The sequence below is a fragment of the Osmerus mordax genome, chromosome 5 (genome assembly GCF_038355195.1).
Source record: "Osmerus mordax isolate fOsmMor3 chromosome 5, fOsmMor3.pri, whole genome shotgun sequence".
In the NCBI taxonomy this organism is placed as follows: domain Eukaryota; kingdom Metazoa; phylum Chordata; class Actinopteri; order Osmeriformes; family Osmeridae; genus Osmerus; species Osmerus mordax.
In genome coordinates, this window is record NC_090054.1 from 7648699 (window position 1) to 7675644 (window position 26946).

Consider the following 26946-nt stretch of genomic DNA (forward strand, 5'->3'; position numbering starts at 1 on the left):
GCCTCAAGCCGTTCCACTAACGTTCCGTTCCACTAAGAGGCAACGCTAATTCAAGCTAGACCTCAATAAATTTAGACTGTGCTGCCCAGATCAGGCGATCGTCGAAAAGAGGAGTTATGTCGCAAAAAGCAAAGCGTAAACCAGCAGAGGGGCGTTATTTTCAGCAGCGTAATTTTTTTAATCATAACTATATACAGTTAGGCCTACTGATAATTTGCGTAATTTGATGAACTGTCTGAAACCGTTCTGACAGTAGCCTATGGCCAATATTCTCAACAGGAGATTGAGAATAATAGCCCAAAAAAGAACGTGGCAGCAATTGAAAATTGTAGGATAAAATTCAAAACACTGAAGAAGGCCATGGCACTTGATGTGGGCTAATAATGTTTTTGTCTTCACATCTTGAACAAAATTAATAAATTAGCCTACTTCAAAATATCTTTGCCACACACATTTATTAACTGATAGGCTAAGTGCTGAGCTTTAAGATAAAAGGGAAAGATAACCATGACTAAAATGGGGATTCACTGAAATAAGTATGATTGCACAGATCCAGCACAAACTTTCAGATCAGAAGGTGACCCAAACTGTAGCACACTTTGCTTGGCAGTTAAAATTGCTCAGCATGACTAAGAATATATAATTATTATATTACACGTGCATATTTAATCCAAATCCAATGATTACTATTCTGGCTGACAGTGTATGGACAGCTGCCCCATATTTCCATATTTCCAATTAACATAGTATGCCTCCACAGATCCAGAGGGGGCTTGGACAGTGGCAAACTGTGGCTGTTTGAAGGGCAGGGGCAGAACAATTAAAAGGGCTGCTACTGCACAACATGGGCTCTCACCAGTGTAACAATGGGAATGGGACGACACCCCAAGTGTCGTCACAGCCTCACTTTGGGAAAGCATGTCCTAGTGGGCACATTGTAGGGGACACTGTTGGGCACAGCATCTAATGGTCTTCTTTAGAAAGGGCACCATTTGGGACACTGTCATGTAGGGGTAGCATAAAGGGCACTTCATAACAGCACCCTTTTCCATTGTAAGTAAGGGCACGGGAACAGTCAAATATAGACCATTGTAAGGGCACCTTATAGGGTACTGCATCTCTCTACTATAAAGTTTCTCTAATATAAAGGAACTCATTAAGACATGTTTTGAAATTTATAGAGGGCACACTATCATTTATTGCGTTATGGGGCACCCTGGGCACTCAAGCATATTTCACAATGTGAATGGCAGACAGTAGGGCACTTGGTCTCATTTTTGCCACTCTAGAGAGCATTTTAGAAACGCTTTTTCAACCATGGGGGCACCAGACAGTCATCCCCTGAGTCTTCCAGTGGACCTGGATACACCCATGGGGACAGTATATTGCACCTATAATATTGGAGAAGCCAGAAGGAGAGGTAATATAGAGGCTTGTCAACATATAGGCTACTTTAAACAATGAACATACTTTATACAATTGAATAAAAAGTCTGCTTTGGAGCAAGGTATACCCTTCATATTTCCTGGCAGAGTTATCTCTACCATGCATAGACTACAAGTAGCTCGCTACTGTGGTGAACCTAGCTTGTTTTGCAGTGGTTTACACAGTCTCGCTAAACAGATGATCGGAGTGTTGTGATGGGCTCAAATAAACACGCATTGCTATGTTTTACAACCGGAGGATTGATCGGAAGACTAGAAAACGTTTTGTCAGAATAAAAACTAAAAACTATGCCTTTGTCTGGTTTTGAACCTACAACCCTTTGCTTACCAGCAAAACATCTTAGCCAATTGAGCCATTCCCAGACATGGATAACACAAAGTTCAGTAACTGCATAATAAAAAAAAAGCAGTTTCTCCAATGGCGAGCATTGTCAGATTTGGTCCAAGTTCAAACAGCTGTAATTCAGTCATATTTTGACATATCAAGGTGAAACTGTGCATGGTACTTCAGGGGCGTGTCACCTTAAAGCCTATTAGGTTTGAACCATCCTTCAAAAATACATTTGATTTAGTGACACAAACATATTGAGGCAATGTGGACATTTACATAAATACACCCCTTTCAGCCATTTTGTATTTGATTCAATTGTCTTAAGTAACTTTTTTTTAATATGTCAATGATACATATCTGTACAAAATTTCAAGTCAATTAGAGCTTTGGTTCAAGAAAAGAGGAATTTTTAAGGTTTTCCTAAATTATCACTGTACAGGAAAATCCATCATGGCGGACCTTATGAGTTCATGAGGCATGCACACCAAGTTTCAGAAGAATTGGAGCAATGGGTTGGAAATGCCATCACTTTGAAACTTGGACTTTTGGGGCGTGGCCTGTGGCGCCCCCTATGGTCCGATGTGGCCCATATTTGGTGTGGGGGTACCCACTTGGATGTAGTATCAATGTGCCAAATTAGAAAATGTATTACCAGGGACTTTTTTCGATATTGGGGCGCAAGGAGAAACAAAAATAAATGAATAAGAATACTAACAAAAACAATAGGTTCCCTCCTACCGGAGGAACCCTAATAAGAATACTAACAAAAACAATAAGTTCCCTCCTACCGGAGGAACCCTAATAAGAATACTAACAAAAACAATAGGTTCCCTCCTACCGGAGGAACCCTAATAACAATAGAATACTAACAAAAACAATAGGTTCCCTCCTACCGGAGGAACCCTAATAATACCAACAATTACAATAGGGTTCCTCCTGATGGAGGAATCCTAATTATTGCTACTTTTAAGAAAGAAAGAGGTTTTACTGTTCTGTAAAGTTGTACTGTTACTAACTTTTGAGGTGAAACAATTAGCAGAGAAAAGGTCTTTTGTTTTCAACTTTTGGTGAACTTAATACTTGTTTATCTTTTGTTTTGTTGTCAATGTAAGAAATTCAACTAAGTAAAATGATCTCCCCACACTGTAAGATAGTTTGCTTGATTTAAGAATTACCTTCCCAAACTGGGTTAGGGTCTTTAAACATTTAAAGGTATTGTTGTGTGCGTGTTTTTGGTGTGTCTCAGGTACAACAGCCCCTGCCCTATTGAACAGCACATCAAATCAGCTCTACTTGCACTTCCAAAGTGACATCAGCGTAGTGGCGGCTGGCTTCCACCTGGAATATAAAAGTGAGTAAAGCCACAAACCTGAGGTGTTCACATCATCCAGAGACATATAGAGTCCTACATCACAGTCTCATCTCAGACTCCATCTACATGAGCTGGTTTATAGCAGTAGAGTGCATGAGTAATGTGTCCCCGGCTGTGCAAAAGGAATCCGTGCAGGGGACCAGAGTGACGAGCAAGACTAACCTTGTCATCTACTGTCTCAACCCAAGAACATTTTTTATGTCTTGCAACTACATGTAATTGAGCTCATATGCTCTATCTCAGTGGTTCTCAAAACTGTTCTCAAACTCCTCTTGTACGCTCTCAACAAAGGCAGTCGCATTTTCTTTCCCTCTCCTCCCCCTGACCTTCCCTGCTTGCTTCCCTGCTTGGCTTCTATCGTATTGTCTAGTTATTCACGGAGAAATGCTCTGAAGTTTCAATCATTTGGATAGTTTTTGAAGATATTACTCAAAATCAAATACTACAAAAAGGAACAACCTGAGAGGACTGAAGCCCAAGGAGAACAGAAGTATTTTAGGCTGCCCTCCAAGACTGACCACAGGCAAGCAAACTAAAGCTTGTTCCCTGTAGAACTATGGCTTGTAATGACTGCAAACAACTTACTCAGAGGATAGTCGAACTGGAGCTAAGAGTCAGAACCCTCTTAGATATCAGAGAGACCGAAGACTTCATAGATTCCATGCTACCTAGCCCGGAGGCTAAGCTACCTGCCAATGAGCCACCCTTGGAACCAGCTTTCTCTCCACCGTAGGACTGGATGAGTCATGGCCTGCTCTCGGCGCTAAACCAAAGAGGCCTAGCGCCGCTTCTACCTTCATCAGAGATGGGACTGTCACCAAGGATAAACAGCAAAAAAAGCGAGGCAGAAACTCTTCCCGCATCACCTCTCCTCCTGTCACACTCAGAAACAGTTTCGAACCACTGGGAACTTTCTCTCCCTTGTGTGTGGAATCCAAGGCGAAGAGGCACAGGAGTGCTAGCCACGCAGCTAACAAACATGAAGGGCCCAGATCGCCGACACACCATGATGGTAGCTACTACACACATGCAAATCCAACACATCATCGTCTGCTGCGACCGGGAGTCCCCCATTTCACTCCAAGCCCCTATCGGACCACTCGGGGCGCTGTTCGACCCCCTATCAAGCCTAATCAGACAACAATATCACAGGATTATCAAGATCCAAGGTATGCTAAGACTACCCACAGCCCATCAACACTTAGAGGAGCCAACACTGCTAGCACTATAGAATCTACTGCTAGCACTGACGCAGTGTCTAACCTTGGTCTAGCACAAGGTCCTATCATTGCTAATCCAAATAAGATAAGAACTGGCCCCGCAGCTACTGATAAGGCAAACGTTAGAAATGCAAACACAACACCACATATGGCCACTATCTTGATTGGAGATGCCATGACAGCACATGTTAAACTGGCAAAGACAGAAAATATTTGTCTTAGCAACACATCTGTCGAGGAACTGTCCTCAGAGGTACAAACAATCCTCAACAATAAACCAAACAACCCTAAGATTATCATCCACACTGGCTCGTTTGATATCCTACACAAGAAAACTGGCACTGAGATACTTAAAAAACATTTCACCCAGCTACTGAACACACTTAACAGATATCAAGATGTATTCATCAGTGGACCGATTGCATGCTTTCGCAGAGGAAAAGAAGCCTTCAGTCAACTACTATCTTTCAACACATGGTTGGCATCTGTCTGTCTGACACACAAACTGAGATTTATCGATAACTTCAATGTGTTCTGGAACTGTCCAGACAGTTTTCAAGCTGACGGACTCCACCCAAACCGTAGAGGATCTCGACTAGTAACAGCAAACATCAATCACGTGCTCCTGACCACAAATCAAGCTTTCCCTATCCCTGTTGTGTCTAAGCTGACTGACGCATCCCAAACAACCTCCCATGGAACAGAACAGAACATTCAAACAGCCTCCTGCAAGCACATGGGCCCTGCACAGATCTGCACCCCCCGGATGAATTCCCTTGTGATGGAACAACTCAGTGACAGAGACTTTCCCAAAGAAAAGCTACGCTAGGACAGCCACCATGCTATTTCATTGGACATACCGGTCATCATCACAAACAGAAAATGGCATGGTAAAATGCATGGTTACAAACCTGAAACTAGTGTTAGAAGTCACAGAACTATCCATATTCTTCCAACAGATTTATCTACCCCTGTTTTATCTGTTAATACCCCACAGATTAAACTGGCCCTTCTAAATGTTAGATCACTAAATAACAAAACATTTCTAGTTAATGATCTGGTCAAAGAAAACAACTTAGACTGCATCTGTCTAACAGAAACCTGGCTAAACAATGACACGGCAACTGCAACTTTGATAGAAGCGTGTCCGCCTGATTACAGCTTTCACCAAGTTTCAAGGACATAAAAAAAAGGTGGAGGAGTCGCAGCTATTGTTCAAAATCACTGAGCTAGGTGAATTCACATCATATGAATATCTTGCTATAGAGCTCAAAACCGAATCAATACTTTTTGTTATTATATATCGGCCACCCAAGCACTCGCCAATATTCATACAAGAATTCTCTGAACTATTATCACTATGTGTCACTAGATATGACAAAGTAGATTTAAACGGAGACTTAAATATCCAAGTAAATAAAAAAGCAGACCCAAGAACTATTGAGCTCTTAAATCTCCTTGACAGTTTCAATCTAACTCAACACATAACAGACCCAACACACCGGCACACACTAGATCTAGTGATAACAACTGGAGTAAATATCAATAATATTTCAATAACTGATCTACCCCTCTCAGACCATCATTATATACTTTTTAATGTGGAAATTATCCTACCAAAAACAAAAAAGAATTCTTAGTCCATAGAAGATATTTAGACGATACAGCTATGATGACATTTTCTGAACAATTTGCTCTATATGAGCCGACTAACCATGATTGCTCTCTGAATGAAATGGTAGAGAACCTCAATGATGCACTATTATCTGTGTTAGACTCTGTTGCACCACTGAAAACCAAAAAGAAGTGCACAAGCAGAACCTCCCCATGGCTGAGAAATAAAAATGTTAGTGAAACGAAAAGAAAATGCCGTGCAGCAGAGAGAAAATGGAGGAAAACAAAGATCACTATCCACTACAATATCTACAAAGATACACTAACCACCTATAACAAAACCATCCGTCTAGCAAGGAGAGAATATTTCTCCAACATTATTACAGAAAATGCCAGAAATTCCAGAGTTCTTTTCTCCACCATTGACCAGCTGCTAAACACTGTCCCTGCCCCACCTCCATCCTCAGCAGTTAAATGTGAAGAGCTTGCTTTGTTCTTCAAGAACAAAATAACTTTGATCAGAGCGAGTATTATTAATAGTGGGGTCGAAACTGACATCAGTAGATTCTGCAACATAACCATGAGCACATTTACCTGTATCACACTTAGTGAACTTTCCAAAATTGTCAGCGAATCTAACTCCACAACCTCAGATATTGATCCTATACCCACAACATTCTTTAAGCGAGTGTTTGATAGTGTCTCAGGTCCGGTGCTAGAGATTATAAACACATCCCTTAGAACTGGCGTCTTCCCAGATGCCTTCAAAACAGCTGTTGTAAAGCCCCTATTAAAGAAACCCAAATTGGATAACAGTCTACTTGCAAATTACAGACCAATATCAAACCTTCCATTTATTAGTAAAGTACTGGAAAAGATAGTTTTATAACATAGATTTCCATAGCTATGCGGATGACACACAACTATATATATCCACTCAACCCAACGATGCAACGGCCATCAATTCCATTACCAACTGCCTGTTGGCAATAAACAAATGGATGAATGATAACTTTCTTAAATTAAATGAAGACAAAACCGAAGTCCTACTGTGTGGCCCCAAATCCAAAAGAGAGATGCTTATTAAGAATCTTGGAGGCTTAACCCCCTGTCTTAAACCAGAGGTGACGAGTCTCGGTGTAATCCTGGACTCAGATTAGAATTTCAACTCTCACATTAATAAAGTGACCAAAACAGCTTTCTTTCACCTGAGGAATATAGCAAAGGTACGACCATTCATAAACCAAAATGATGCAGAGAAGTTAATTCATGCTTTTATATCCAGCCGGCTGGACTACTGTAACGCACTTTTCACTGGTCTTCCCAAGAAAACCACTGAAAGACTACAGCTCATTCAAAATTCTGCAGCTATATTATTAACCAAAACTAAAAGGAGAGAACACATTAGTCCTGTCCTAGCTACTTTACACTGGCTCCCTGTTACCTTCAGAATTGACTTTAAGGTCCTTTTCCTCACATACAAAGCTCTACACGGACAAGGACCTAGCTACATTGCTAACTCCTTTATAAACTACACACCAGCTAGAACACTGCAATCATCAAATGCAGGCCTATTAGAGGTCACCAGAAGCAGTCATAAGAAGATTGGTGATTCAGCCTTTGTCATTTACGCCCCAAAACTATGGAACAAATTATCCATAAATATTAGGGAAGCAAACACTCTAGACATTTTTAAAAGACAGCTTAAAACCTACCTTTTTACCAAAGCATTTAAGTAATCTTATCTCAAAAGGCTTTTCCTACTTTTTAAAGTTGTTTTCTCTCTTGAACAGAGATCTTATTGGGATTTTTATTTTTGTTTGAATTGTTTATCACTTGTATTATTGTTTTTATTGATTTTATGTAAAGCACCTTGAGCTACAATTCTTGTATGAAATGTGCTATATACATTTACATTTAGTCATTTCCCCTGTACAGGGACATTCCCCCGAGGCAAGTAGGGTGAAGTGCCTTGCCCAAGGACACAACGTCATTTTGCACAGCCGGGAATCGAACTGGCAACCTTCTGATTACTAGCCCGACTCCCTCACCGCTCAGCCATCTGACTATATAAATAAAGTCTTACTTACTTACTTACTTACTTACTTACTTACTTACTTACTTACTTACTTACTTACTTACTTACTTACTTACTTACTTACTTACTTACTTACTTACTTACTTACTTACTTACTTACTTACTTACTTACTTACTTACTTACTTACTTACTTACTTACTTACTTACTTACTTACTTACTTACTTACTTACTTACTTACTTACTTACTTACTTACTTACTTACTTACTTACTTACTTACTTACTTACTTACTTACTTACTTACTTACTTACTTACTTACTTACTTACTTACTTACTTACTTACTTACTTACTTACTTACTTACTTACTTACTTACTTACTTACTTACTTACTTACTTACTTACTTACTTACTTACTTACTTACTTACTTACTTACTTACTTACTTACTTACTTACTTACTTACTTACTTACTTACTTACTTACTTACTTACTTACTTACTTACTTACTTACTTACTTACTTACTTACTTACTTACTTACTTACTTACTTACTTACTTACTTACTTACTTACTTACTTACTTACTTACTTACTTACTTACTTACTCAAGTACCACCTGTCCTGCATGAGGTTTCCCTGCTCCAACACACCTGATTCAAATAAATGGGTCGTTATCTAGCTCTGTAGAAGCCTGGTAACGTCCAAAACATGCAACAAACATGCATTTGAATCATGTGGAAACATCTCTCTCTCTTTCCCTCCCATTCACATTTACACATTGTGTTTGCTGCAATATATTATTATAATATTATTATAATTTTCATCATTATGTTTTAGAAATAGTAAGAATCATTATCAGTTGTCACAAATATGTGATGTAATTTGAGTAGCCGCAATGTGTGAAGCTGCTGCCTCCCCTCCTACACTTCCCTCCTCTCCCTCTGACACCAACACAGAGCCTCAGGTGACAAGTGCACCTCCACAGAAATGATTTTAACCCAAAATAAAGACACTGGAAATAGGATGACAAAGTCCCCTGCCTTGACAACTGAGTCTAGTGCTAGTGGGAGGTGGCTATGAGATCATATTTAGTCAGAAGGGGATAAAGTCAGTGAGTGAGTGAGTGAGTGAGCGACTGCCTGTGCCTGTGAGTGTGTCCGAGTGTGTGATAACATCAAGATAGTTTGTGTTGAATGCTGGCCTCTTCTGGTTGTGTATTCACACTATTGCAGGTCTGTAGGCAGTAAGACAGTCTGCTGTAGACCCCCCTTCCTTACCTCAGACCTAACAGCCCCTATTACTCTGCTGCTATCTCTACCTCTCTTCATGGTCCCCCTATTTTGTCTCTTTCTCCCTCTCTCTTTCCATCATGCAGGTGGGAAAGTCTTGAGTAACTGGTGGCCTATCAACCCCAGCAATCAGAACACATTTTTTCCTCTAAAGTTCTGTGCGACAATTCCTATTAAAGTGTCTTGTCTGTCATATGGGGGCTTCATCATACCTGTTATGGTCGTCGTTGTCTAGGGGGACAGTAGTAGACTGTCACTGATGCTAGGGCTAACAGCGGCGGGCCCCGTCAGGTGAAAACTGGGAAGGAGAAGCAGGAACACTCACCCCGCCAGGTAGACTCCCACCCCGGTTTTCGGGACAGCTCAAGCCGCCGTTCCGTGCGGCAAACAGCTCGTTCGCGGTTGGTGTATTCAATCAGTTTGACAGTTAAATTAAGCACGGCGTCACACAAAAGAAAAGGGGAACAGGCAGCAATGGGGAAACAACGCAGAGGGGAAACAGAAACCTAGGAGACAACCGGTCGGCATTGATGGTTATGTCCAATCACAACAAACTCTCAGGTTCCCCCATCTTTCCGCCATCCGAGAGTTCAAAAAGGCTAAACACCTCCCCTTGATTACCTGGGCCCCAATCAGGACACAGGGCGTAGTCCCACTCCCCTTTCCATCACCACCATGTGCAAGGCCGCAGCGCCACTAAAGTGTTATATTTAAAAGTTAGTCCCGAGAAAGGAATATGAACCTCCCTATAACACCCTGCCATTAGGTGTGCACATAACATAGCCTTATCTAAGCTGTAGATAGATAATGCTCTCTCTTTCTTCCTCTCTCTCTTTGCCAGAGGTAGTATCCCTCCTCAGAGTCAGCTGTACTCAGTCTCTTTCGCACACTATGATCGCTGGTGGTCGGTGAGGGGAATATCTGCCAATCTGTGAATGTCACACGTTTGATAAGTGTTGAACCCCCCATATTCTTGGATGCATTAAACACTTGCAGCTCTGTCATGATGTAAAATTCTGCAGAAAAGTAGGAGTTGTAAGCACAGTGCCATTTGTTTATCTCAGGAAATGGGCACAAAAATAATGTAAGAGAAGAACATGGAATTATTTGAAGTAGTTATTTCGTAAATCTCTTGTTTTGTTACCCATGAACATTTGTCTTTATTCAACAAAATTGTGATTGGCCCAGTCAATAGCATATTAATGTATTCCCATTTAGCCATAAGTGTTGGTCATGTGATATATATACAGTCAGGAAAACACCCTGCTATTTTGCAAGTTCTTCCACTTAGAAATCATGGAGGGGTCTGAAATTGTCATCGTAGGTGCATGTCCACTGTGAGAGATATAATCAACAAAAAAGAATCCAGAAATCACAATGTATGATTTTTTAACTATTTATTTGTATGATACAGCTGCAAATAAGTATTTCAACACCTGTCTATCAGCTAGAATTCTGACCCTCAAAGACCTGTTAGTCTGCCTTTAAAATGTCCACCTCCACTACATTTATTATCCTAAATTAGATGCACCTGTTTGAGGTCTTTAGCTGCATAAAGCCACCTGTCCACCCCATACAATCAGTAAGAATCCAACTACTAACATGGCCAAGACCAAAGAGCTGTCCAAAGACACTAGAGACAAAATTGTACACCTCCACAAGGCTGGAAAGGGCTACGGGGAAATTGCCAAGCAGCTTGGTGAGAAAAGGTCCACTGTTGGAGCAATCATTAGAAAATGGAAGAAGCTAAACATGAAGCTCCATGCAAGATCTCACCTCGTGGGGTTTCAATGATCCTAAGAAAGGTGAGATATCAGCCCAGAACTACACGGGAGGAGCTGGTCAATGACCTGAAAAGAGCTGGGACCACAGTTTCCAAGGTTACTGTTGGTAATACACTGAGACGTCATGGTTTGAAATCATGCATGGCACGGAAGGTTCCCCTGCTTAAACCAGCACATGTCCAGGCACGTCTTAAGTTTGCCAATGACCATTTGGATGATCCAGAGGAGTCATGGGAGAAAGTCATGTGGTCAGATGAGACCAAAATAGAACTTTGGGGTCATAATTCCACTAAACGTGTTTGGAGGAAGAAGAATGATGAGTACCATCCCAAGAACACCATCCCTACTGTGAAGCATGGGGGTGGTAGCATCATGCTTTGGGGGTGTTTTTCTGCACATGGGACAGGGCGACTGCACTGTATTAAGGAGAGGATGACCGGGGCCATGTATTGCGAGATTTTGGGGAACAACCTCCTTCCCTCAGTTAGAGCATTAAAGATGGGTCGAGGCTGGGTCTTCCAACATGGCAATGACCCGAAGCACACAGCCAGGATAACCATGGAGTGGCTCTGTAAGAAGCATATCAAGGTTCTGGCGTGGCCTAGCCAGTCTCCAGACCTAAACCCAATAGAGAATCTTTGGAGGAAGCTCAAACTCCGTGTTTCTCAGCGACAGGCCGGAAACCTGACTGATCTAGAGAAGATCTGTGTGGAGGAGTGGGCCAAAATCCCTCCTGCAGTGTGTGCAAACCTGGTAAAAAACTACAGGAAACGTTTGACCTCTGTAATTGCAAACAAAGGCTACTGTACCAAATATTAACATTGACTTTCTCAGGTGTTCAAATACTTATTTGCAGCTGTATCATACAAATAAATAGTAAAAAAAATCATACATTGTGATTTCTGGATATTTTTTTTTGATTATGTCTCTCACAGTGGACATGCACCTACGATGACAATTTCAGACCCCTCCATGATTTCTAAGTGGGAGAACTTGCAAAATAGCAGGGTGTTCAAATACTTATTTTCCTCACTGTATATATATTATTTTATTTTTGTGCCAGCTGTTAGCAGAATCAAGTAAGAGCCATATATAGATATTTTTTACACATTCCACATGCATTCCAGATCTGCTTGTTGACTTGACTGCCTGCATGTGTGGACAGACATCCACACATTCACTCTCTTCTGTCACACATCACTGGAAGGGCTGTCACAAGAAGACCAATGATTGCACTCGACAAAATGACATGTGGTCTGTAGTTAATGATGAGTTGAAAGAGATTCTCTGCACTCTCCAATCATGTTTTTTTGTTTTGTTTTGGAGCTGTTTGTAAGGTTGTAGGTAAAAATTTGGTTGTTTTAATAGGGTCGTAGGAAAGTTTCCACTTTCAGGTTTAGTTGGAGACCAGGGCCCCGTTCGTCGTAAGGGTTGAAGCTAAGTTAATCAATTGTCCCTTTAGCCCGTTAACATTAGCGAGATGAGTGAGAATAGCAAATATCGGTTCGTCAACGGCTGATCCGCATCCAAATCATGTGGTTAATTTCAATCAGGCTAAACTTATCAGGGAAATTGCACGTGCACGTCCTACTTCAAAAGGCAGGAAAGGTCGATCACCAAAACCGTGATTTTCTAACGGTATGATGGCGGAAAATACGAAAGAGAGAGCGGTGATAGGCTATTCTCGCCATCCGAGCAAACTATTATAATGAGTCTCTATAAGACAATAAGCATATATTATCATGGCTAAGTCAAACACCGCCACCGCTGCCAGAGCAAGACAAGCAGCTTGGCAAAAAATTGCCAATAAGCTAAATGCGAAAGTTTTGGGGAAATGTATAGGCTCATCTTAAGTGCCTCATTACCCCAATCAATCAGATCACATTTCTTTAAATGTGCCTGCTGGTATAGGCTTAATGGAAATTAATAATCGAATGAGATCTTGCTAGCGAAAATAATGATCTCAACTCTTTCAGAATAAGAAGGCTAGATAAAAACAAGGCCAAAGAGTATCTAATTGATACGAATTCATAGACAATTATGAGGATATACTGCGCTTATATCATGTAGGCCTACTATATATGTGCATGTAGGCCTATGTGTAAATCCCTCTTTGATTTCATTGACTGGGACATGGCCAGGGAATATGATGAATTGATTCATCAGCTGGTTAAGCGCCAAGTACACTTTTCTTACAGCAACGCATGCTGCGGCTTTGCCAATGTTTTCTGCATCGCCTATACTGTATAAAAATGTAGCCTATAGCCTACCTGACGCAAAAAAATCTCAAGGCTATGCAGTCTGAAGCACAGTTAAAGTTTCAAGTAGCATTATTGTCAATTTCTTCACATGTCAAGATATAAAAAGGAATCGATATGACGTTTCCCACTCTCCCACAGTGAAACATATAAAAAGCACAGGCACAACAGATAAGACAAGACATTTTGTAAAACATAGCGTTACATATTCACATACAGCAGCATAAGCTCATAATAAAGCATAAAGCTTGCTGCGGCGTGTGATATTTGCAATGCACGGCCCGAGAAGGTCTTGCAAATAGTCGGCTGAATCGATATCGCTCAAACAAGAACTCATCCGTGTGAAATAAAGGATCTTGGCAATCGCGAAGAACTCTATTGGTATGGAAAGCTAATCGAACTAAAATATAGCTCCTTGGTCAACTGGGTCTCTCAAAAAGGGAGCTGCCATGTTATTTTCCGGGGGTGTGGCAAGCTTATCCAGCTACACTTACGTTAGCCTGCTCTGGAGCAGGTTAGTGCTAATTGATGTTACTATGGTGATTTATCGAAAGTTGCTTCCACGAACCAAAAAGAGGGGCGTTTTTTATCTTAGCCTGAAAATTAGCTCGCTAAACCGCTTAGGGAGCTACGACGAATACCCCCCAGAGGGAAATATGGGTCTCACTGTTTTGGGTGAACCCTTGTCTCCCTGACCTCAGAGAGGGTTGTCTCGCTCACTTTCATCTCTGATTGGGCAGGTGAAAGTTGATGTCCCACAGCTCCAGTTCTTATTGTACAAGGGAGAGTGTTGACTCCCTCAGACCCTCTCTGATTGGACATAGCATAGTCTTGATTCCCTCTGATCCAGCTCTGATTGGACATAGAAGATTGTGTTGCATTTGCACCCTCGGCATAGGTGTTCCATGCAGCCTGGTGGCCAGCTATTGATCTGGTTTGGAGAAAAACACTGGGAAGGCTGCTGTGTGCAATGTGAGCGCCAGGCAGATGGAATAGGAATGTACAAGTGATATTGATCAACATAAGTGATCTGCTGCAAGTTTGGTAAAAGACAAGCCGCTCAGGGCTCTGACCATGCCAGGTCGCGCAGTTGTTCACTTTGTAGGTCACCATTTCTTTTCATCCAGGTCATATACAACCTACACACAAACACAAATGCTAGTGGTATTACCTGGATTAATTTAATAGATTAGCAGAGTGAGTGATATGTCGGCATCACAGTTCTTTGCTGTTGATAGAGGGGATAGATAATGAGATTGTTGTTCACACTCATTCACATACTGCAGTGCAGCGACCCCTGCCGGATTACATGTGCATAAAGGATCTTCTTTCTTTAACTTGACTTTGATGGTTGTCATGGCAACATGTTCTCAGGCAGTTCCCTGCAATGAAAATGTTCAACCCACAGAAGGATGTTTAAAGAAAGGCACAAAACACCATAATTACTTGATCCTTGCATAGCATGGATCAGTGCATATTCTCATATAGTTTTGTTGTCTTTAGCAGATAAAAAATAAATAAATAATTGTGAGATATGCATTATAAAACAGCGACTAAAACGAAGACTAGACAAAGCCTAAAAAAATCCATGCCATCGCTGAACAGCTTACAGTTGCTACTGGCCATTAGTTTCTGAATGGTGCTATTTTAGCTGAGCTAGTCAGTCAATACAGCATTATAGCAGTACATTATACTTCACACAGGGGAGCCTCGTTTGTTGGCCTCGTTTGGCCGTCCTGCGCTAGTTAATACTAGATTGTATTAATCTACAAACCCCTCGTATACCCCTTGCAGAACATGTGTAACCCACTAAGCTATACCGTATTTGTGTTCTTTGCTCTCACTCAAGGATGGATTCCAAACTTTGTTTAGACAGAGTTGAGTCCAGTGCTTTGGGTCTATATTATTGAGGCTATTCAAAATTGTTTACTAATGAATCTATCTGTATGAGTGCAACAAAGTGTTTACATCAGCAAGATGCCATTTTGATACCAGTTCTGATGCCAGTTCTGTTTCTGCCTCCAGCGGTGGGTCTGACCACCTGTCCAGAGCCAATGGTCCCAGCCAATGGGATAAAGACAGGAGATAGGTACATGGTGAACGAGGTGGTGGCCTTCAGCTGTGAGCCAGGATACATACTGCAGGTGAGACACACCCCGTCTTTGTGTCCATTCTTTGTCATCTGCCTGTCTGTTCGCCTGTCTGACTAACTGTATGTTCATCTGTCAGTCTGCCTGCAGTTTCTATATCTTATTTGTTTGTCAATACTTTTCTTATATATAGTGGCCTTGTGTATTATTGTGTATTCTGGTACATACAATGGATATAAAAAGTCTACACACCCCTGTTAAAATGCCAGGTTTTTGTGATGTAAAAAATTTGACAAAGATAAATCATGTCAGAACTTTTTCCACCTTTAATGGGACCTATAACGTGAACAACATTCATTCAAAGTGACTCTGATTAATGACAAATAAAGGTCATCTGTGCCAGTTAGATTTTCTGAGTTGCATCTCAGAGCAAAAGCCATGGTCCACAGAGAGCTTTCAAAGCATCAGAGGGATCTCATTGTTGAAAGATATCAGTCAGGAGAAGGGTACAAAATAATTTCCAAGCATCACATATACCATGGAACACAGTGAAGACAGTCATCATCAATTGGACAAAATATGGCTCTAACCCTAACCCAAACAGAGACATTACCAAGAACTGGACGTCCCTCCAAAACTGATGAAAAGACGAGAAGAAAACTGGTCAGGGAGGCTTCCAAGAGGCCTACAGCAACATTAAAGGAGTTGCAAGAATTTCTGTCAAGTAATGTCTGTGTGCTACATATGACAACAATCTCCTGTATTCTTCACATGAATGGGCTAAGGGGTAGGGTGGCAAGACGGAAGCCTTTACTTTAGAAGAAAAACATCCAAGCCCGGCTGAAGTTTGCAAAAACCAACATCAAGCCTACCAAAAGCATGTGGGAAAATGTGTTATGGTCTGATGAAACCAAGGTTGAACTTGTTGGCCATAATTCCAAAGGGTATGTTTGGCGCAAAAACAACACTGCACATCACCCAAAGAACACCATACCCACAGCGAAGCATGGTGGCAGCATCATGCTTTGGGGCTGTTTTTCTTCAGCAGGAACCGGGGCCTTAGTCAGGGTGGAGGGAATTATGAACAGTTCCAAATACCAGGACATTTTGGCACAAAACCTTCAGGCTTCCGTTAGAAAGCTGAAGATGAAGTTCAACTTTCAGCACGACCCAAAGCACACATCTAATCCACAAAAGCATGGCTTCACCAGAAGAAGATTAACGTTTTGAAATGGGCCAGTTAGATCCCAGACCTGAATCCAATTGAACATCTGTGGGGTGATTTGCCAAAGCAAATTCCTTGTCTGTGCAAACTTTCATGGCGAATAAATCCCTTTCTGATTCTGATTCTGATTTCTGATCTGAAGAGGGCTGTGCAGAGGAGATGTCCTCGCAATCTGACTGATTTGGAGCGCTTTTGCAAAGAAGAGTGGGCAAATATTGCAAAGTCAAAATGTGCCATGCTAATAGAATCCTACCCAAAAGGAATGAGTGCTGTAATAAAATCAAAAGGTGCTATACCTCAAAAGGGGCTATACCTCAAAAAGTATTAGTTTAAGGGTGTGCACACTTATGCAACCAGGTTATTAGGGGCCATTGTGGCACCTATTGTTTTTGTTAGTTTTATTATTATTATGCATAGCGATTGGTGAAAAGTTTTGAAATTTGGCACACTGATTTGGAACGGTCTCCTGACTATTTATGGAATCGAACCAGCAACCTTCTGATTACTAACCCAATTCCCTAACCGCTCAGCCACCTGACTCCCTGAGTTACGCGCAACGATTTTGACAAAGAGCACGCCATAGCGGACGTGAGGCCTTGTCTGCGACGGTTTACCGTATGGAGACGAAACTTTGGAAATGTCATCGCAAGCATGTCATCTAATCATCTTCCTATCACAATCACCTTGATATGTCAAAATATGACTGAAATACAGCTGTTTATACTTGGGTCAAATCTGACAAAGCTCGCCACGGGAGAAACAGCTTCCTTTTTTTTATAAAGTGACCGAACACAGCATTTGCCAGCAGTGAGAATAGCTCACTGGGATAAAGCATGCTCCTTTGAAACGCAAGGTCGTAGGATCGATTCCAGCTGCAGTCATCAAGCAAGTCTTGATACCGGATCATTTGTTTAGCGAAGCCAGGTACACCACAGTAGCTGTCTAGCAGTATAATCACAATGCTAACGGTAACGTTTCATTGTCAGGGGATTTATAGTCAAGAAGAAGTGGATTCATTGTGCTTTGTAGATATAATGCTGCTACATCTAGCCAGCGCATTTTGTCTCAAAATGACATATTTACCAAACGCTTATTTACATTTACATTTATTCATTTAGTAGATGCTTTTATCCAAAGCGACTTCCAAGAGAGAGCTTTACAAAGTGCATAGGTCACTGATCATAACAACAAGATAGCCACAAAAACATTGCAAGTAGCCAAAACATGAAGCACACATTGTGAACAACCAAAGTAAGTGCCAAAGGGAAGAACCATAAGAGCATGTAGTTAAACAAGTTACAACTAGAGAGGGTACAATTTCTGGGGAAATTGTAGGGTGTGCTTGCTTGCGTCGGTTGCAGGTGGGTCCATTTTCCCTTCTAGTGATATTTTCAAGCATTTAGCCTACTCATATTGCGTAATTCATTAAAAACACCCTTTGAAACAAGCGAACCCCCTTTGAAACAAGCTACTGTAACAACGTTGTCACTGGCAGTATTTCAGATGGAATTGCGATTCAAACAGTACCGTCTGCTAACTGAAAATATGCCCCCCAAAACGTAAATCATTTTGACATTAATTTAGGGGGACATGGCTAATTCAAAAGAAGTTTGCTAGAGGCAAGCTTGTGGCTAGCTGCTGTTGCTAGCCACACTTCACTGATTGTTTGAAAGCGCCGGAAATGAGAACGTTTCTTTTGACATAATAAAGTTTGGCCATAGCTGGGACATTGAAGACAGTAGCCTACTACACACTGCCAGTGGGCGAGCGGAGTCGGACTCTGAGGCTAACGTCAAAACAAGACGCGGTCTCACTCAAATTCCAAGTTTTACACAAATCACAAAACTATGCTGACCCGCTGGCTGTCTTCGCAATCGCCATATGTTTAAAACACTGCTCTCCCTTTTGATGTAGAATTGACCCTGGTACGAAATTAAGAAAATACTCATCAGACGCATATCGACAACAGCTGCCGCAATCGTCCATGGAGGCTGACGGGGCTCTCACGTAGCAAACAAATCAAAGTTTTTACAGCAACCTACATTAAAATCTGACCACCTGGCTGTCTTCACAATAGTCATATCGTCATAACATTTCCCTCTTTCTGTTTTTTCGTGTAAAATTGAACTATAAAATTACGAAAATACTACTATGACGCTTTCTAGCATGGCTGCCGCCTAAAAGACTAGGCGGTCTCACGGGCGACCCGCACTCGCTCAAATTACAAAGACTTTCACGACCTAAATCAAAAATCCGAGATTGCAATTCCACTCGAAATCGCTTACTCAACAAAGTCCAATGGTTGGGAATTATTTAGGGTGGTATTTTTCACTCATAATCTAAGCTCCAATTTGCGTGCTAGAACGTCTCTATCACGTTGTATCCATGCGTCGTTGCTAACGTGTGCTGACGTAGTGACGTAGGCTAGCACTGAGTACCCTTCGTTGACAGAAGACACTTTTTGCCACAAAAATGTTGTAACCACCTAAACTGTGCAACGGAAAGTAAATAAAAATACAAGCAACTCAATCGCTAGCAAGACGAAACTTTTGACACCTACGTGTAGTCCAAATATTGACTGATCCTTAAGGGTGGGAAAATAAATAATAACTAGAGAGGATACAATTTCTGGGGAAATTGTAGGGTGTGCTTGCTTGCGTAGGTTGCACAGGGGTCTGAAAGGCAGCTGACAGGCTGAATCAAAACGAATACATTTGGCAGACCGGTGTAAAAATGGACCTAATCTCTATGACTTAAACGTCCTTTTAAGTTGTCCCTTCTCGTGATATTTTCAGGCATTTAGCTTACTCATATTGCATTCATTCATTAATAAAGAACCCCCTTTGAAAATTATTCTACGACTTTACCGGCAGAAGATAGAATCGCGATTCAAACAGTACCATCTGCTAACTGAAAATATGCCCCCAAAAACGTAAATAAGCTTGACATTTATTTAGTGGAAAATCGCTCATTCATAAAAAGCTCACTGGTAGCGATCATCGTCAGTAACAACGCAAAATGCGATATAGCCCTGTGTGGAGAAGCTGCCCCGGTAAATTCTACTACTACAGTACAGTACTAGACTACTGCTGTGTTCGTCTTGGTAGCAATTGCGTTGGTTGAATTCGATTTAACGTTCCGTTGTACGGTTTAGGCTGAAATTAATTATTTTCATGAACAGATTGACAAAGTTTAGGCTGTGGCAATGAAGTTCAGGTTAGCAGTCAGATTGTTTCAACTATTGAAAGACTTTTGAGTAAGGGGAGTGCCGAACATGTTCTGTCGCCGTTTGACTTGAACAGCTGAGGAGTTTTTGTTAGCTACTCACACTAGTGTCTCGGGTAGGCTACAGCGTTGCAGTGAGCTACACTGGTTTGAAACCACAGGTAATGGTAATTTCACCAACAAATCGTTTACTAATGTCAGAATAAATCATATAACGAAAATGTATATGTGAGGAATGTTTATTTTAACGATTGAAAACAGATACATCATAGACCACTGTAGTATGTGTTGCCCGGGCAACACAGGCTAATGTCATGATGCTAATACTTCAGTGAAATAGTAGACTACTGTTTCCGAAAGTAGATGTACTTCCTTAATAATATCAGCTTATATTGTACATTACACATCACAATTGTGTGTCATATCACAAAGTAAAATGAGTAAATAGTTATCACCCTGGCCTCTTTGCTTGTGGCGTTTCTGCAGCTGCCTTGCAGTAAAGCTATAGTTAGCCTAGCTATCCCCCAAGTTAACAGATGCGAAACGAATGTTCTGCCAAAGGTAGTCACGCGTGTTTTCGTGACGTTAGTGACGCAGTGACGTTAGTAACGTCAGTGACTGTGGCTAGCAAATTAGCCACCGTTAGCTTCACTTTTCGCCACAAAAACTTAACTTAAGCCCAAACCATGCAACGGAACGTAAATTCCAATAGAAGCAACTCAATCGCTACCAAGACGAAACTTTTGACACCTACGTTGTCTATGTAGGCCAAATATTGACTGAGTTTTAGGGGGGCAAAAAGAATAATAATAATAATAATATATATGTGAGAGAACAAAGGTTGTGCCGTTGCCGAAGGCAAAGCACACCCAATTAAACAACATGAACCGCTATAAGTGCAAGTGTACCTGTGGAAAAAACAAGCAATAATAATAAAAACAATATATCACAGCGAGTAATTTTTTTTTTAATCAGTTACCACTAACCACAAGAACCACTTATTATTACAAAACTCGGTGTACGCCTTTTGCGCAACACCGTGAAGGTAATCGAAAGTTTTGGGGTAGCGCCACCGCGTTGCCGAAAAGTATAATGCGATTTTTAAAAAGAGAATGTTTTTTATTAAAAGTTTTGCTTTGCTTCTTTAGCTACTGAATTTCCATATCGAATGCTGCGTGGTCCCTTCATTGCTGCTTGCTGCTATATTTATTATTGGGTGTGCTCAAGCCTTCGGCGAGAGCACAACCTTTGTTCTCTCACATATATATTATTATTTTTATTTCTTTTTGCCCCCCTAAAACTCAGTCAATATTTGGCCTACATAGACAACGTAGGTGTCAAAAGTTTCGTCTTGGTAGCGATTGAGTTGCTTCTATTGGAATTTACGTTCCGTTGCATGGTTTAAGCTTAAATTAAGTTTTTGTGGCGAAAAGTGAAGCTAACGGTGGCTAATTTGCTAGCCACAGTCACTGACGTTACTAACGTCACTGCGTCACTAACGTCACGAAAACACGCGTGACTACCTTTGCCAGAACATTCGTTTAGCATCTGTTAACTTGGGGGATAGCTAGGCTAACTATAGCTTTACTGCAAGGCAGCTGCAGAAACGCCACAAGCAAAGAGGCCAGGGTGATAACTATTTACTCATTTTACTTTGTGATATGACACACAATTGTGATGTGTAATGTACAATATAAGCTGATATTATTAAGGAAGTACATCTACTTTCGGAAACAGTAGTCTACTATTTCACTGAAGTATTAGCATCATGACATTAGCCTGTGTTGCCCGGGCAACACATACTACAGTGGTCTATGATGTATCTGTTTTCAATCGTTAAAATAAACATTCCTCACACAGCAGTAGTCTAGTACAGTACTGTACCGTAGTAGTACAATTTACCGGGGCAGCTTCTCCACACAGGGCTATATCGCATTTTGCGTTGTTACTGACAATGATCGCTACCACTGAGCTTTTTATGAATGAGCGATTTTCCACTAAATAAATGTCAAGCTTATTTACGTTTTGGGGGGCATATTTTCAGTTAGCAGATGGTACTGTTTGAATCGCGATTCCATCTTCTACTACCGGGTAACGTCGTAGAATAATCTTCAAAGGGGGTTCTTTATTAATGAATGAATGCAATGAGTAGGCTAAATGCCTGAAAATATCATGAGAAGGGAAAAACTTAAAATGACGTTTAAGTCATAGAGATTAGGTCAATTTTGACACCGGTCTGCCCAATTTATTCGTTTTGTTTCAACGATGAGGCTGCCTCTTGCAGGGGAAATGAGAAGACATCTATTTCATTCTACACTTCACTCGTATTTTCAGTTGTAAATGAGCAGCAAAAAAAAAATGCTTTTAAATCTATGTCATCTTTATAAATAATAAGTATGCATTTTTATATAAAATATACAGAAATATCAGTTGTAAAAATGTCATTCAAAAACAGACCCCTGTGCAACCGACGCAAGCAAGCACACCCTACAATTTCCCCAGAAATTGTACCCGTCTCTAGTTATTATTATTATGCATAGCGATTGGTGCAAAGTTTTGAAATTTGGCACACTAATTTGGAACGGTCTCCTGACTATTTATCACTAAGTTTCATGTCGATCCATGAAGCACTATAGTGCCACCAAGGTGTCAAAGTTGGAGGTGCGTTTTACGCCCATAACTTTTGAACCATGAGACCGTTTTTCTTAAGTGAGGTTTCATCGGATTCCTTAGACGCAGACGATTCGACTAAACCCTAGGCGTCACTGTCGTCCCGAAGACTTTTCCGTGATATACATTTTAAGAAATTCCAACTTTTTAAAACTCCTTCTAGGCCGTTGCTCCGATTTTCATGAAAATTGTGAGAGATCATCTTCAGACCATGCAGACAAAAATGTATCAAAATGGCATCGATAAGTCAAGTTTCGGGGTAGCGCCACCACGTTGCCAAAAAGTATAATGCGATTTTTTAAAAGCTTATGTTTTTTATTAAAAGTTTTGCTTTGCTTCTTTAGCTACTGAATTTCCATATTGAATGCTGCTTGGCCCCTTCATTGCTGCTTGCAGCTATATTTGTACTTGTTTTTTGTTTTTCTCTCAAAGAAAGTTTGTTTTTCAATTGAATTGTTCACGTCACATTAAAGGTGGAAAAAGTTCTGACATTATTCATTTGTCTAATTTTTCACAAAAAAATTGCATTTTAACAGGGTTGCGTAGACTTTTTATATCCACTGTATATGTGTGCTGTTGTGAGCTGATATTCTCAGTGCCGGGATGATAAAGCCCTCTTTAAGTCAGGAACTCCTCATGCTTGGTCAAAGGGCTGAATTTTATGGGTAATGTCTTTTTGTCGAGTGCTGCGTTGGCTATTAAGTCTATTTGCATGTGAAACCTGGCACCCACAGCAAACACAAGAGTAACAGTTTGCTATTGAATTCCTTGCATGCTCTATGCCCAGTTGTCTCTCTTCTAGCATTTAACGTGTCTTTCTGATGTCACTTATTAATTGAACCCTCCCTCCAAAGTAATTTTATGCATCTACTTTCACGTGTAACCAGGGCCATTCCCACATATCTTGTATGCCGGGTACAGTTCGCCGTTGGAACTACCCTCCTCCTCTTTGCATTGGTAAGAATCCCTGAACACCTTTATGACCAGTTAGAACCTCTCACAAGGTGTTTAATTTAACTGTCAGTTTGATCACACTGTGTTCTGTTTGTGTTGTCTTTCTCAGCAAAGTGTGGGGGGACCCTTCATGATATGACCAATGTGATATTAAGCCCCGGTTTCCCTGGTAACTATCCTGGTAATCTAGACTGTACATGGAGGATTATTCTACCTGTGGGATATGGTGAGCTTGTGTTTACCTATGTTTTACCCAGGTCAATCAGTAAAATAATCTAGGTATACTAAAACCAGGTTTTACATAGTCTGTAGTTTATAGCTACAGTGTGTTCATATATTGTATATTGTTCAGGATGTTCAAAATAGAAAAGACATTACATAACTTTTCATCTATTAGCATTTAGAGTACACAACCTCAACCTTTCAGTAACTTTTTAAATTCAAGTTAGCAGGGCTTCATTGGTTTCAGTCTGTTTAATTAAGACAGGGGCACTTTCATTCTTATCAGAATCATACTTTTGATAACAGCATTGTGATTTACCTCTTCGGAGATGGGACTATGGATAAGTTCTAAACTCATGCACACATGCACCTATGAATTCTGTACACAGCTTTTGTCCATTACAAAGTTGCTTTATTTGTTGCTTCTTTCAGAAACCTTTGCAGTCGGTCCCAATTTTTTAAGCAATTCACCTCAAAGTTGTTTGTGCTGGCTACTTATTTGTGGTGTTTCATAGTTGAGATGGGGACAGAACAAAACTAGTCAAAGGGAACAAAGCAGAACAAAGTCAGATGTTAACAAGGTAATTGTGAGTGATTTAAAAGTCTATTCAGGCTCGTCTCCTTGCACAAAGGCCTTCTACGCCCAACATTAAAGAAATATAGTAACACATGGAGATATTCAAAGGCAATTTTCTGGTTTATCAACCACCCCCGCTACAAGTAGGAATAAGGATGATCATTTTGTGCTGCATGCTCCAAACTGGCATTAGCTAGCACTGTTAACACTCCAACATTATAAATAAGACACACAAATGGCTTGCAGCACTGATTACAGCTTTCAGGGCAGGCAGAGTGGGGAAGAAATCTTTGTGAGAGAGAGGTACACAGCAGCATAACAACAAGATAATCCCTCATAGAATTGTCCTAAGCTTCAGCAAGTGTCAGACACATCTCTTCTCAAAGATGCTATACTGCTAGTTTCAGAACACAGCACTTTAAAAGCAATAAATACTGCAGCTATTCATGATATTTCCCCACAAATTAGGACAATGTGTTACTCTGGATAGATAAGAATCAATAAAAGGACAGTCAACATAAAAACACGCTTTAAATGTTGTTCATACATACATACATAAATACTTCCATGACAAGTTACCATCAAAGCCAATACTTTGTACAATACTGCAGGACAGTATTGTACAACACCTGCACTGAGGCAACTGATCTTCACTGATCTTCTGTGTGTTTCTATCTCAGGTGCTCATATCCAGTTCCTGAACTTCTCGTCGGAAGACAACCACGACTTCCTGGAGGTACGAAATGGGCCGCAGCACAGCAGCTCCTTAATTGGTCAGTACAGCGGCAACCAGCTCCCGCCCAGCCTGCTTAGCACCACGCATGAGACGGTGATTCACTTCTACAGCGACCACTCAGAGAACAGACCTGGAATTAAACTGATCTATCAGGGTGAGTGACATGTCCACTTCCAGCTATAACAATAAAAAACGTTTTTAGACCTCTGTCCATCATCTATCCATCCTGGAGTAAGATGCTGGAAAATGTCAAGAAACAAATCTCAGCTATCTTAAGTGTTTTCTCCTTTAAATGTTTTGCCCCTCCAACAATACATAAAATATATTTTCTCAGCTACTGTACTGAAAGTAAAAAAAGGAATGGAATGCCCCTTCACATTTCAGTGCACATCTAAGGTATACCCACTTCATGGATTTCAAAACTGTAATATATATATCTGCCGGTTGAGCTGAAGTGAGGAAGTGATCAGCTGTCGAGAAGTCTCAAGACTTAAATGTATAGTAAAGTTTTGTGCTCTGGGAATTATTGAGAGCGAGTATGTAGAGGCCTTCCTCTCGCTTGCAGACACAAGTCCAGGGTAATTCCAACAGGAGGCATTCAGATGCAAAGAAACCACAAAGAAAAAAACTGAGTAGCATGTCAGGACATTTACATCAAGAGAGTGTTAGATTCACTCCCCTCCATTCACACAAGCCATGTGTTCTCAGAAAACACAACACATGCATGGACAAACTTAAAGTCACAGCATTCGCTTGACTGGAAAGGCTTAGAAAACACATGACAGAATACACAATAACACACATGGATGATTGCGGTGGCTCAGAAAACATACATGCATACATGGCAACAGGGACACACACACATAAGCATAATGTTGTACAAGAAATTTGCTACATACTTCCTCCAGATCTCCTGGGATCCTAATACAGACTTGACTCGGCCCAGCCTACATATCTCAGGGCTTGGAGAGCAACTCAGGACAGGTTCAGGTCTCCAAACGGTTCTGCACTATATATTCTGCAACTCCTCAGCGACATTCAATATTTGACCTCTTGTTCTCACTGTTTGTTTTCATGTTTGTTTAGCCTATGAGCTCCAGAACTGCCAGGATCCATCTCCGTTCCTGAACGGTTACATTATCAACAGCGACCACACTGCTGGCCAATCCATAGCATTTGAATGCTTCCCTGGCTATGTTCTGATTGGCCACTCTGTGTTGACTTGCCAACATGGAACCAATAGGAAATGGAACCACCCGTTTCCACGTTGTGAGGGTGAGACTTGTGGATGAATCATCTACATTGTTTAGCCACAGACTATAGTAGTGTCTCTGGAGACCCTGTATCACTTCATAATTGGCTTTGGTTGGTTGCTTATTTCTTGCCACAGACTAGTATTGGAGCATGTTACCAGTGGCGCCTTAATGCATGGGCTTACCTGGGCTGAAGCCCGGGGCCTCGACCAATCAGGGGCCTCTTAATAATAATACAAAATAATAATGATGATAAACGTCCGTATTCGCGGTGTCATTACTCTGCTCTGGCATCTGGTGGTGTATGTGGAGGGAGGGGAGGCCCCCCCCCCCTCCCCCTTATCTAAACAAAATGTAACAAAATGTAACAAAAAACTAGAGAGGGTACAATTTGTAGGGTGTGCTTGCTTGCGTCGGTTGCAGATGGGTCTATTTAATATGAAACAAGCTGAACCCCCTTTGAGACAAGCTATTCTAACAACGTTGTCACCGGCAGTATTTTTCAGATGGAATCGCGATTCAAACGGTACCATCTGCTAACTGAAAATATTCCCTCAAACGCGACTTTTTGGTCTCAGTCTAGAGCCCTGCGTGGAGAAGCTGAATTATGCTACGAGCAAGCTAGCCTAGCTGCTGTTGCTAGC

General features: G+C 41.0%; 1 protein-coding gene across 1 annotated transcript in view; it reads left to right on the top strand.

Moving 5' to 3' along the window:
- Window positions 1-26946, top strand: part of LOC136943695 (CUB and sushi domain-containing protein 1-like) — a 402237-nt gene that overhangs the window by 282975 nt on the left and 92316 nt on the right. Inside the window, 6 exon segments of the mRNA XM_067237118.1 lie at window positions 3023-3127; window positions 15376-15494; window positions 23448-23517; window positions 23624-23740; window positions 24994-25203; window positions 26136-26324. Of these exon segments, the coding sequence (XP_067093219.1) occupies window positions 3023-3127; window positions 15376-15494; window positions 23448-23517; window positions 23624-23740; window positions 24994-25203; window positions 26136-26324 (810 nt within the window).